Genomic DNA, 12,485 nt, shown 5'->3' with positions numbered 1-12,485 from the left:
TCCACTTTAAATATACCCAGTGACTTGACCTCCACAACTGTCTGTGGCAATGAATTCCACAGATCTGACACCTGGGATTTGACATCTCAAAAAAAAACACCCTCAACACTGTTCTAAAGGGACGTCCTTCCTTTCTGAGGCTGTTTTATCTAGTCCTGGACTCTCCCACTATTCAAAATATCCTTTCCACATCCACTCTGCGCAGGTCTTCCAATATTCAGTAGGTTTCAATAGGATCTCACCACTTCCCCCACCCCCATTCTTCTAGGCTCCAGTGAGTAAAGGCACAGAGTCAGCAAACTCTTCTCACACATTAACCCTTTCATTCCTGGGATCATTCTCATAAATCTCCTCTAAACCCTCTCCAATGTCAGCACACCCTTTTTTCAGATATGGAGCCCAAAACAGCTCATAATAGTCCAGGTGTGGTCTGATCAAGCCTTATAAAGCCTCAGCATCACATCCTTGCTTTTATATTCTCGTCCTCTCAAAATGAATGCTGACATTGTACTTACCTTCCTTCCCACCAACTCAATCTGCAAGGTAACTTTAGGAGGCAGAGCAAAGTCAAGATGGTGCAGAACGGCGACTCCTTTGCTTGCATTTTCGGAAACAGTTCTACTTCTATCTTTCATATCTCTTTTTTTCCTTTTCAAGGTTCTTTTAAAGACCCTGACCTGGAGTTACACTCTGACTTTAGTTCTTTGCAGGAATGGGACCCGCTTTCAGGGCCTCACGACCGGCCGTTTTTCGATATCCCAAGGGGGCAGCCTGGAAGGCGAGCGTGGCTTCAGGGTGCTGGATTTTCATGGCTCTGGAGATGTGCTGATTCTAGGCCAGTGTCCCTGACTGAAGTGTTGTGGGAGAACATGGAACATCGGAAGCAGTGGGTTAGCTGCCGGGGATTGTGTGTCCAGAGAGCTGGGCCTTTCTGGGGCTAATTCTCCGGGCACAGAGCTCGGAAAAGGCTACACAACAGACTTTTAACATCATAAATCAATGAGTTGTTTGTTATGTCTCCCCTCTCGCTGTGAAATGGGGACACCTCTTTTTCCCTTATTAGGGAGAGAGAGAGAGAGCCTGTGGTACAGAACCATAAAACATTACAGCACAGAAACAGGCTGTTGAATAAGCAGATGAATGAGTAGTTTTTGTGGTACTGCAAGTGTGTAGCTTTATTGTACCTTTGCACCTCCAATTTCTGAGTCTGCTCCCTGTTCAGAAACTCATCTATGCCTTTATTCATTCTACCAAAGTGCATGAACAGACACTTCCCAAGTCAAGTCAAGTTTATTGTCATTTAACCATATACATGTATACTGTCAAAAGAGGCAACGTTTCTCTGGACCAGGGTGTAAAGCACAGTAGTACACATAAAACACAATGACTTAGGAAACTAAGAATTAAATCTACAAGTGAATTATGCATAAATAAACAAAGTAAAGTGCATAAATTAAATATTGTAGGGTACAGAACAAATTAACCGGTGACACTTTGAATGCGATGCAGCAGGGAGTTCAGAAGCCTAATGGCCTGAGGGAAGAAGCTGTTCCCATCCTAACTGTTCTTGTCTTTATGCATCGGAGTCTCCTGCCTGGTGGTAGAAGGTCAAAGTGGATGCTGGATGGATGGGTGGGATCCTTGATAATACGAAGGGTTCTGCATACGCAGCACTCCTGATAAATGTCCCAGAAGAATGTAAGAGAGAGCCCTATGATCCTCTCGGCTGTTCTCACAGTCCTTTGTAGGGACTTCCGGTCCAATGCTTGACTGATCCCATACAAGTTGGAGGTGCAGCTTGTCAGGACGTTCTTTACAGTGTTCCTGTAAAATTCAGTTCAGAAGGGTGGGGGGAGGGGGAGCCTCACTTACCTCAGTCTCCTCAGGAAGTGGAGGCACTGGTGTGCCTTCTTACTCAGGGAGGTAACATAGAGGGACCAGGTGAGGTCATCTGTGATATGAAATCCCAGGAACCTGGTGCACTTAATTCTCTCTATGGAGGAGCCATGTATGCGCAGAGGGAGATGGTTCATCTACACCTTCCTAAAGTCCACAATCATTTGCTTGGTCTTCTTCATGTTCAGACTTGGATTGTTCCTCTCACACCAATCCACCAGCCGCTCCACTTCCTCTCTGAACTCTGATTCACCATCGTCGATGAGGCCAACCACTGTTGCGTCATCCACAAATTCGATGACACGGTTTGTGCTGAATCCCGTGACACAGTCAGGTTGAGCACATAACCCTGGGGAGCACCATTGCTCAGTGTAATGGAACTAGAAACATTGCTGCCCACATGGACTGACTGTGGCCTTTCTGTTAAGAAGTCCAGGATCTAGTTACAGAGGAAGACCTATCGAGGACAGTTTCTGGGTTACGATGGTGTTGAAGGCTGAACTGAAGTCTATAAACAGCAGTCTGGCATATGAGACCCCATTTTCCAAATGGGACAGGGCAAAGTGGAGGGCAGAGGTAATGGCATCATCAGTGAATTGATTCGAGCGATGAGCAGACTGGAAAGGGTCCCATGTAGCCGGAAGTAAGGCTTTATTGCACTCCATGACCAGCCACTCAAAACATTTCATAATGGCTGATGTTAATGCATTTCACATCCCCAGATCTACAGTCAACTTCACAATCCCTCAGCCATGCATGTACCTCTGCAGTAAGCCATCACTTCTGATTTGCCCTCACCCAGATGTGTTTTGCTTTGGTAATTTCCTCATAGAAAGCAGTGCAGAGATTGCACCCTTTCACCACCTAAAGAACTGGAATGGCCCAGTTGATCAGTTTATATGCTGAAATTAACATTACAGACAAGTGATCTGAGGCTGCATCCACACTAGATCGGATAATTTTGAAAACACCGGTTTCGCGTAAAAACGATAGGCGTCCACACTATGCATTTTTGAAAATATCTCTATCCCCATTGAAACGGAGATTTCGGCAAATCTCCTCCTGCTGCGCATGCTCAGGACACATCTACCAAAAACAAATGACAGGTTTGGTGTTGAATCTTGCCGTGAAAGTGCGCGTTTGTGTAGTTACAGACTAGAGAAACTTAAAACGACGGACAGCTGTTGGCTCTCACGCAGGAGAACTTAAAACTAAAAAAAAGCAAATATTGGAGCGTACGGAGGCAACCGACAGGGAATTCATGGAAAGATTGACCCAGCTGACGACGAACATTGAAAAACTGACAACCCTGTTACATTAATAAAGCACCTTGTTAAATGTATACAACATGTCTGCATCAGTGTTATCTTGTATTTCCATATAATGTTACATTAGGCTGTTACACATCTATTGTCAGAGAAGTACTTGCATAAATAGGTAAACCACCTTCATACGAGCAAGGACAGAAAACGGCAAAGTGAGTATACTTATTTATTCAGTAAGTTATGGGTCAAAGTATTTGGTGAGTACATTTCTGACTCTTCTGGCTTCAGTCTTGTTGCCATCTGTTCTGAAATTGTTAGGTTGCGTTCAAGAAAACAATGAAACAGCACGCTGCCATCTGACAGCATTTTCAAAAGTCTCCGGTTACTCCATCCACACTGATCTGCCCGAGCAGCGTTTTCAAAAATACCCACTCTGGAAAGCGTTTCTGAAAAGCTCTTGTTTCGGGGGACGAACACGCCGTTTTAGCGTGGATGGAGGGCAAAAACGAAGAGAAAAAGCTTCGGTTACGGATTTATCTGGCGTAGTGTGGACGTAGTCTGAGAGCCCAATGTGAGGTCATGGAACAGCTCTCTATTCACCTGGTATATTAGCATAAGCCAGGTCGAGTGTATTTTCACCTTTGGTGGCAAAACCAACAGGCTGGTGGAATTTAGGTTTGCATGGTTAAAATCATCAGCAACAATGAAGATACATCAGAGTGTTTGATTTGAAAGTCACCGATGGTGTTGTACAGCTCATGCCACGTCTCCACCTTAGCAGAGGATGGGGATATATACAGCTAACAACACAATTATAGTGAACTCCCTTAGTAAAATGGTCTGCACTACATTAAAATGAACTCAATCATCTGTGAACAGAGGGACTCCACAGCTAAAGTATCCATACACTGTATTCTGTCTTCCACTTCTTCACCCATTCTCCTCAAGTCCTTCTGCAGACTCCTTGCTTCAACACCACCTACCCCACCACAAACATGGCTACACAGCCATCATTTCCATCATCCATATCATTAATATATAATTTAAAAAGCATTGAACCCAACACTGATCCCGACAGTCGCCGGCAGCCAAATAAAAAGCCTTCATTTATTCCCACTTTTTGCCAATCTTCTGTCCATGCTAGTACATTTGTTGAGCAGCCACATGTGCTGAACCTTGTCAAAGGCCTCTTAAAATGCAAGTAAAGTATATCCATTGACTTTCCTTTGTCTATACTGCTTGTAATTTCCTCAAAGAACTGTAAAAGATTTGTCCGGCAAGATTTCCCCTTAAGGAATCTATCCCTTCTGCCATCTATTTTATTGTGTGCCTCCAAGCACCCCAAAACCTTAATAACAGATTTGTGGTGAACTACATATATCTGTCTGGACACGCCCCCTGCTGACTGCTCCTGTGGCTCCTCCCACAGACCCCTGTATAAAGGCGATCAAGGCCTGAGCTCGGCCTCTCAGTCTCCAGGATGTAGTATGGTGGTCACTCACTGTTCGTTCCTTCTTCCAGTCAATAGAAGCCGATATCTCGCCTTACGTCTCAGAGTGAGTTATTGATGGTGCATCAAGACTCTAACATATTGCCAATCACTGTAGTCAGGCTTACCTTTGGCCTCCCTCCCTTCTTAAACAGTGGAGTTACATTTGTGATTTTCCAATCCTCTGGAACCATTCCCGAATCTAGTAATTTTTGATTGATCACTACTAATGTATCCACAATCTCTTTATCTACTTCTTTCAAGTTTTACATGTATTTCATGGACAGTTTTATCACAGTATGCGAATTAATTGTAAAGATTAACTCAGGAAGCAAATAACAAGCTCCTTAGTTAAATTTTGCACCCTGTAGACAGACCATAATAGTATAATTGTTTTGCCAGCAAGCATGTTTGCTATGTAGGCGATGTATTTTCTGTACAGATAATGAAAGGTTAAAAAAAAGCAAAAGGCAGACCAACTAGCAGTTGAATGGGATCTTTTGAACCGATGTATTATCCTGAAGTATAATAAAGTTATTAAAAGTTTCTTGAAATATAGTCACTGTTGTAATACTGCTAAATATCTCAAAAGTTATAAATATCTGTTTTAAAGTCATTTGCTTCTCAAGAGGTAAGCTACACAATGTGAAATTGCTAGACAGATGTAATGTAGCAGTGCTTTGAATTTCAGACAGCAATTCTAATGTTCTGATTGTTATGGAAATGCCCAGAGTAATACCTCGAATGAGCTGAAAAATATAATTGTAATATTACCATATTCCATTGTAATCAAAACTATAAGACACTTGCAAAACAAAGCAAACCAGCTCCCAGGGAGGGGAAAGAGTGCACCTAAATGAACGACGTGTAAACAGTAATGACACATTAAGAATCAATCATTGATGCAGTTTTTAGTTCCACCAGAATCATTCAGCTGCAAGCCCTTTCACATCATTGCTCAAATATCCAGTAACTGGGCAGCATCAGCTTCCCCCCACTAAAAAAGGCAAGTAGAACTATTCACCATGTTCTACATTCAACCTTCCATGACTTAAGCAATATCGATTTCAAAAAGCAACCTTACTTTGGTCACATTTTAAATAAACATGAGATTTGGGACATTATTTTACAAGACATTGGTAGGACCGCACTTGGTGATCTAATGCATATAGCTCTATTGCCCTACCAAAGGTAAACTAGACAGGGTGTTAAAAAAAGGTATAAGTATGCTACTGGGTCTGAAGGGTTTGAGTTATAAGGAAAGGCTGGATTGGCTAGGAGTTTCTTCCAGAACATAGGAGATTAAAGGATAACTCTATGGCAGTTTGTAAAATCATGAGGGACATAGATAAGGTGAATAGCCACAGCCTTTTACTTAGGATAGGGAAGTCCAAAATTAGAGGGCATATGTTAAGGTAAGAGAGGAAAGATTTAAAGGGGACGTGAAGGACATCTTTTTTGCACAGAAAATGGTCTGTATATAGAACAAGCTGCCAGAAGATCTGGTAGTTATATTTGCAAGATTTTTAAAGACATCTGGACAGGCACATGGATAAGAAGGGATTTTAGGAAGAGAAACCAATGTAGACAACTAGGACCAGTTAAGAAACTTGGGTGGCCTGGACAGGTTGGGTTGTTGAACTGGCTGACTGTGCTGTATAAATCCAGTACTCAATGACAGGATCACATAACCACTTTCCAAGAAAAGATTCTGCAAAGGCAGAAAGACTGATGATGGAAAGAGAACAGGAGGATAGTCCGCAAGAGGAAGAAGAGAGATGTCGTGGAAAGTTTCAGTCTTGGAACAGTTATTACCCTACAACCAACAGCTTCCTGAACTTCATTCACCACGACACTGGACTGATCCAATGACCTACAGACTCACATTCAAGGACTTATGTACTCAGTATTATTTTTATTTGTCCATTTTGTCTTCTTTTACACATTGGTCAGTCAGTCTTTGTCTGCTCATGTATAGTTTTTCATAAAATTCTACTGGATTTCTTGATTTTATGCAGTAAATGCTTGCAAGAAAATAAATCTTAAGGTAGTATATTGTAACATATATGCACTTTGATAACAAATTTATTTTGAACTTTGGTTCAAAGTAGTCTACAAGTTCCCTTGAAGACACTGTTAGAGATAAATATGGATGGTTGGAAGTTTGAAAGTAAAATTATAAATGATTTCATCAGCCCTTCTTTCCCAGCGAACTGTGCAAAACTGAGCTAGAAATGGGAATGAATTAAGCAATTAGAAATTACTTCCATTGTGATGAAGACAATAGTAACAGGTGAAAGAAGGTGCTGTGAATATGGATGGGTAAACCAGTGGTCATTGGATTTAGACAGTCAGCTGGAGGACAAGCAATGAAAATGAATGATGCAGAGTGAGGGCAAAGACCGAGGGAAAGAAAGACAGATTTTTCAAGAAGAAAAGCAGCAGAGGGTGACACAGAGAACCACCAATATTTTAAAAGGTGGATGGGAGACATAATTGATGAAGGTAGATGTGACTAAACACATTGATGAAGGTAGAGCCGTAGGTGTAGTGTATATGGATTTCAGCAAGACATTTGATAAGGTACCCCATGCAAGGCTTATTGAGAAAGTAAGGAGGCATTGGATACAAGGGGACATTGCTTTGTGGATCCAGAATTGGCTTGCCCACAGAAGGCAAAGAGTGGTTGAAGACAGGTCATATTCTGCATGGAGGTCGGTGACCAGTGGTGTGCCTTAGGGATCTGTTCTGGGACCCCCTACTCTTTGTGATTTTTATAAATTACCTGGATGAGGAAGTGGAGGAATGGATTAGTAAATTTGCTGATGACACAAATGTTGGAGGTGTGATGGATAGTATGCAGTGATGTCAGAGGTTACAACAGGACATTGATAAGATGCAAAACTGGGCTGAGAAGTGGAAGATAGAGTTCAACCCAGATAAGTGTGAGGTGGTTCATTTTGGTAGGTCAAATATGATGGCAGAATATAGCATTAATGGTAAGACCCTTGGCAATGTGGAGGATCAGAGGGATCTTGGGGTCCGAGTCCATAGGACACTCAAAGCTGCTACGTAGGTTGACTCTGTGGTTAAGAAGGTATATGGCGCATTGGCCTTCATCAATCATGGGATTGAGTTTAATAGCTGAGAGGTAATGATGCAGCTATAGAGGACCCTGGTCAGACCCCACTTGGAGTACTGTGCTCAGTTCTGGTCACCTCACTACAGGAAAGGACGTGAAAACCATAGAAAAGGTGCAGAGATTTAAAAGGATGTTGCCTGGATTGGGGAGAATGCCTTATGGGAACAGATTGAGTGAACTCGGCCTTTTCCCTTGGAACGACAGAGGATGAGAGGTGATTTGATAAAAGTGTACAAGATAATGAGAGGCACTGATCGCATGGATAGTCAGAGGCTTTTCCCCAGGGCTGAAATGGCTGGCACGAGAGGGCATAGTTTTAAGGTGCTTGGATGTAGGTACAGAGGAGATGTCAGGGGCAAGTTTTTTTTACAGAGAGAGTGATGAATGAGTGGAATGGACTGCCGGCGACGGTGGTGGAGGTGGAAACAATAGGGTCTTTTAAGAGACTTCTGGATGGCTACATGGAGCTTAGAAAAATAGAGGGCTATGGGTAAAGCCTAGGTAGTTCCAAGGTAGGGACATATTTGTGGGCCGAAGGGCCTGTATTGTGCTGTATGTTTTCTATGTTTCTATATAAGGCAAGTAGAAACAAATGCAAGAATTTCGGGATATAGCTCCCAAATATGTACAACTGCTTGGACAAGTACAGTACATGCTGGAGATGATTGGGTAAAATGAAATTTTGGCAGCAATGTGTCCCTTATTAGAAAACAAGTTAAGATAATTATATTAAAACCTTCTAGCAATAATTAAACTTATGTAATCCGGAAATTATAGGCCGTTAAGTTTGACGTCAGTAATTATTGGAAGGAGTACTAAGAGATAGGATCTACAAGTATTTGGATAGATTTATTAGAGAGAGTCAACATGGCTTTGTGTGTGATAGGTCATGTTTAACCAATCTATTAGAGTTTTTCGAGGAAGTTACCAGGAAAGTGGATGAAGGGAAGGCAGTGAATGTTGTCTACATGGACTTCAGTAAGGCCTTTTTTCAAGGTCCTATATGGGAGGTTAGTTAGGAAGATTCAGTCGCTGGGTATACATGGTGAGGTAGTAAATTGGGTTAGAGATTGACTCAATGGGAGAAGCCAGAGAGTGGTAGTGGAGGATTGCTTCTCTGAGTGGAGGCCTGTGACTAGTGGAGTGCCACAGGGATCAGTGCTGGGTCCATTATTATTTGTCATTTATATCAATGATCTGGATGATAATGTGGTAAATTGGATCAGCAAATTTGCTGATGATACAAAGATTGGAGGTGCAGTGGACAGTGAGGAAGGTTTTCAAAGCTTGAGAGGGATCTGGACCAGCTAGAAAAGTGGGCTGAAAAATGGCAGATGGAGTTTAATTCAGACAAGTGTGAGGTTTTGTACTTTAAAAGGACAAACCAAAATAGAACATACAAAGTAAATGGTAGGACACGGAGGAGTGCAGTAGAACAGAGGGATCTGGGAATACATAATTCCCTAAAAGTGGCGTCACAGGTAGATAGGGTAGTAAAGAGAGCTTTTGGTACATTGGCATTTATTAATCACTGAGTTTAAGAGTTGGACTGTTATGGTGGGGTTGTATAAGACATTGGTGAGGCCGAATTTGGAGTATTGTGTGCAGTTTGGTCACCAAATTACAGGAAGGATATTAATAAGGTTGAACGATTGCAGAGAAGGTTTACAAGGGATGTTGCCAGGACTTGAGAAACTGAGTTACAAAGAAAGGTTGAATAGGTTAGGACTTTACTCCTTGGAGCATAGGAGAATGAAGGGAGATTTGATAGAGGTATATAAAATTATGATGGGTATAGATAGAGTGAATGCAAGCAGGCTTCTTCAACTGAGGCTAGGGGAGAAAAAAACCAGAGGACATGGGTTAAGGGTGAAGGGGGAAAAGTTTAAAGGGAACATTGGGGGGGGCTTCTTCACACAGAGAGTGGTGGGAGTGTGGAATGAGCTGCCAGATGAAGTTGTAATTGCAAGCTCACTTGCATTTAGGTACATGGATGAGAGGGGTATGGAGGGATATGGTCCAGGTACAGGTCAGTGGGACTAGGCAGAGAAATGGTTCAGCACAGCCAAGAAGGGCCGCAGGGCCTGTTTTTGTGCTGTAATGTTCTATGGTTCTAATGACTTAACTGCTGTAACAGGAAGAGCACATTGCAAAATGTACTGCATCAAGCCATGAGCACATGTAATTCATGGAAATAAATCAGAGAAATTTATAACAGAGAAAGTAACCATAACACTATACGATTACTGGATGCTAATATTGCATAGAAACTGAGAAAAAACTGGGGTGGCCATGTGACTCTTTGCTTCACTCCCTCTAAGGCAAGTATATTAACTCTTAGAACAGTAGATTAAAACTGAGCATAATACTCCAGATCTGATCTTACCAACAACCTGCATACTGTAACTGGAATAAGATACTCTTGTTCTTCCAGTCAAAGTTTCTTCCAATAAAGGCCAGTGTGCCATTTGCCTTCTTAACTGCTTGCTACACTGCACGTTTGCTTTCAGTATTTTTATATTTGGACCAAGACTTTCAGAAGGTTAGTACATATAAGGAAAAAAATTACAATTCAGTACACCCTTCCTTTTTAAATTATTTTAATCTCTAAAAAAAAGTCCCAAGAGAAAATAAACACCTTGTTCAACACTCACACTGCGAGATGATCTGTTCTGGTTTCTTTCACCAAGTTGAAATATAGGTTGATGGTAATACAACAAACCCACGCCAGGGAACACCAGTCTGTATAGAAGAGGGAAATGAATTACACATTAAAAGGAAAAGATAAACATACACACTCAGACCTAAAGAATCTTTTTCTAACTGAAGGTTTCTGGGAGGGAATTCCTCCCACACCCAATGAATTTTTGAAATTCAACTGTGCATTTGATTAAATGGCTATAAAATCATGCATATGAGAAATTGATTTTCCATTGCACACATGTGGCAGGTTAATTTTCACACTAAAAAAATTAAAGATGCTGATTTTTCTGAAGGAGACACCACTTTTCACTGAATAATCGTGTACATTACTTCAAACCAATACAAGGTAAAAACTTCCTGTAAGATTATCAGAAAGGTTGGTTTCTGTATTTTGTAAATACTTTAGAAATCATTTTGGAATAACACTAGATTTATCTGAAGAAGGAAAATCATTGTTTTTGCTTTCTTTCTATCCTTCAGTTGACAAGACAATAAATGAGAGTGCTTCTCTCCTTATTCTGGTGAGATGTTCTTGTCACTTTGACCAACCTTTTGCAACATGTCCTTATCTGGTCAGCATAATATTCTGTTTGATAACAATCCTGTGAAGCACTTTTGAACTATTTTGCTGTTAAAGGTGCTGAAATATACAGGCGTTCACAAATGCTCCAAAACTTTGGGTGCATATGTGTTATTAGAAAATGAGCTAAAAGGGAACACTGGATAGGCTGGGACATAGGAGGCTGAGGAGTGACCTTCTAGAGGGTGATAAAATCATGAATGGCAAAGACAAGGTCACAATCTTTTTCCAATGGCAGGAGAATCAAAAACTCAAGGGCATAGGTTGAAGATGAACAAGCTGCCAAAAGACACTGTATTGGCAGGTATAATTATAAAGTTTAAAAGACATTAAGACAGAAACATGAAAAGGAAAGGTTGAGAGGGATATGGGCCAAACATTACATTCTGATTTGTACACAAAGCCTCAGAAAATAATTAACCATTTTGAGTACTTAGACAAATGTACATACAATAATTTAAAATATGCAGGACAAAGCTTGTTTTAATTTTATTAAAACATTTATTATATTTTGTAAATGTTACATATTTCTTTTAATACAAAAAATCTCCTCTGTTTTACCTTGGAATTAAAATATATCGTAAATAGATGCGAGATAATTTAACATACTCCATTACATGGCAAACAAAAATCTACACTGAACAGAAACATGATCCAGGAGTTGGCAAGGAATATGCAAGAATCACAACAATAACATGTCTTAATTATGATCTTGGTACATTAATAACTCAGAATTGGAAAACCTGTAGAGTTAGACATTGCTACTTCCCTTGAAATCACAGCCAATTTATCCCCAGAGTCAAATAAACATAAGTCTTGCGTTCTTAGTGTTCTGGAAAAAAGGCAAATTGGTTCTGATTTCATCAGTTCACTATCATGGTTAAAAGTGAACAACTGGCCATACAAATCCTACTGACCTCTATTTATAAAGCTTAGTAGTCATATACAATAATATATGAAAACAGATTTAAGCAGATATTGTTGGGAGTTTATGACAATTACAGTTAATCAAAACCACTGCACTTCAGCTAATCACTGTAGACTGCTATGCCTAATACAGTGCGTGCTGGCTTAGACAAGCACACGCTTAGTATGATGTCTCAGGGATGGGAAGGGAAAATAAATCACGAGTCACTTTAAGCATTTTTATTAGCAGCAATAGGAAGCTAAGGCCCCATATGCAAAGAAACTCAAGATTTAGAAAGACTTGGAACAGGGAAAGGAAAGAATACTTGTTTCATATAGAGAAGGAGTTAATAATAGACCTTGCCATGTCAAGTATAAAGTGGTAGTGAAATCCTACTTTAATACTGAATGGGCTAATCTCATAAAACGGTTTAAAGTAGTGAGTAATGCTTTGAGCGGATGTTGAGCATACTATTAAATATTCCTGTGTTGCTTTCATGTCTG

General features: G+C 40.7%; 1 protein-coding gene across 2 annotated transcripts in view; it reads right to left on the bottom strand.

The window, feature by feature from the left end:
• si:dkey-100n23.5 overlaps nucleotides 1-12,485 on the bottom strand; it is a 190,542-nt gene that overhangs the window by 104,286 nt on the left and 73,771 nt on the right. For both annotated transcript variants that reach the window (XM_059968245.1, XM_059968244.1), the window contains exon 6: nucleotides 10,447-10,534. In XM_059968245.1, the coding sequence (XP_059824228.1) occupies nucleotides 10,447-10,534 (88 nt within the window). The remainder of the gene's footprint in view (nucleotides 1-10,446; nucleotides 10,535-12,485) is intronic.

This window comes from Hypanus sabinus, chromosome 4 (genome assembly GCF_030144855.1).
Source record: "Hypanus sabinus isolate sHypSab1 chromosome 4, sHypSab1.hap1, whole genome shotgun sequence".
Lineage (NCBI taxonomy): Eukaryota > Metazoa > Chordata > Chondrichthyes > Myliobatiformes > Dasyatidae > Hypanus > Hypanus sabinus.
Note: the sequence above shows the minus strand (reverse complement) of the source record. Positions and strands in the feature narration are given on the sequence as shown.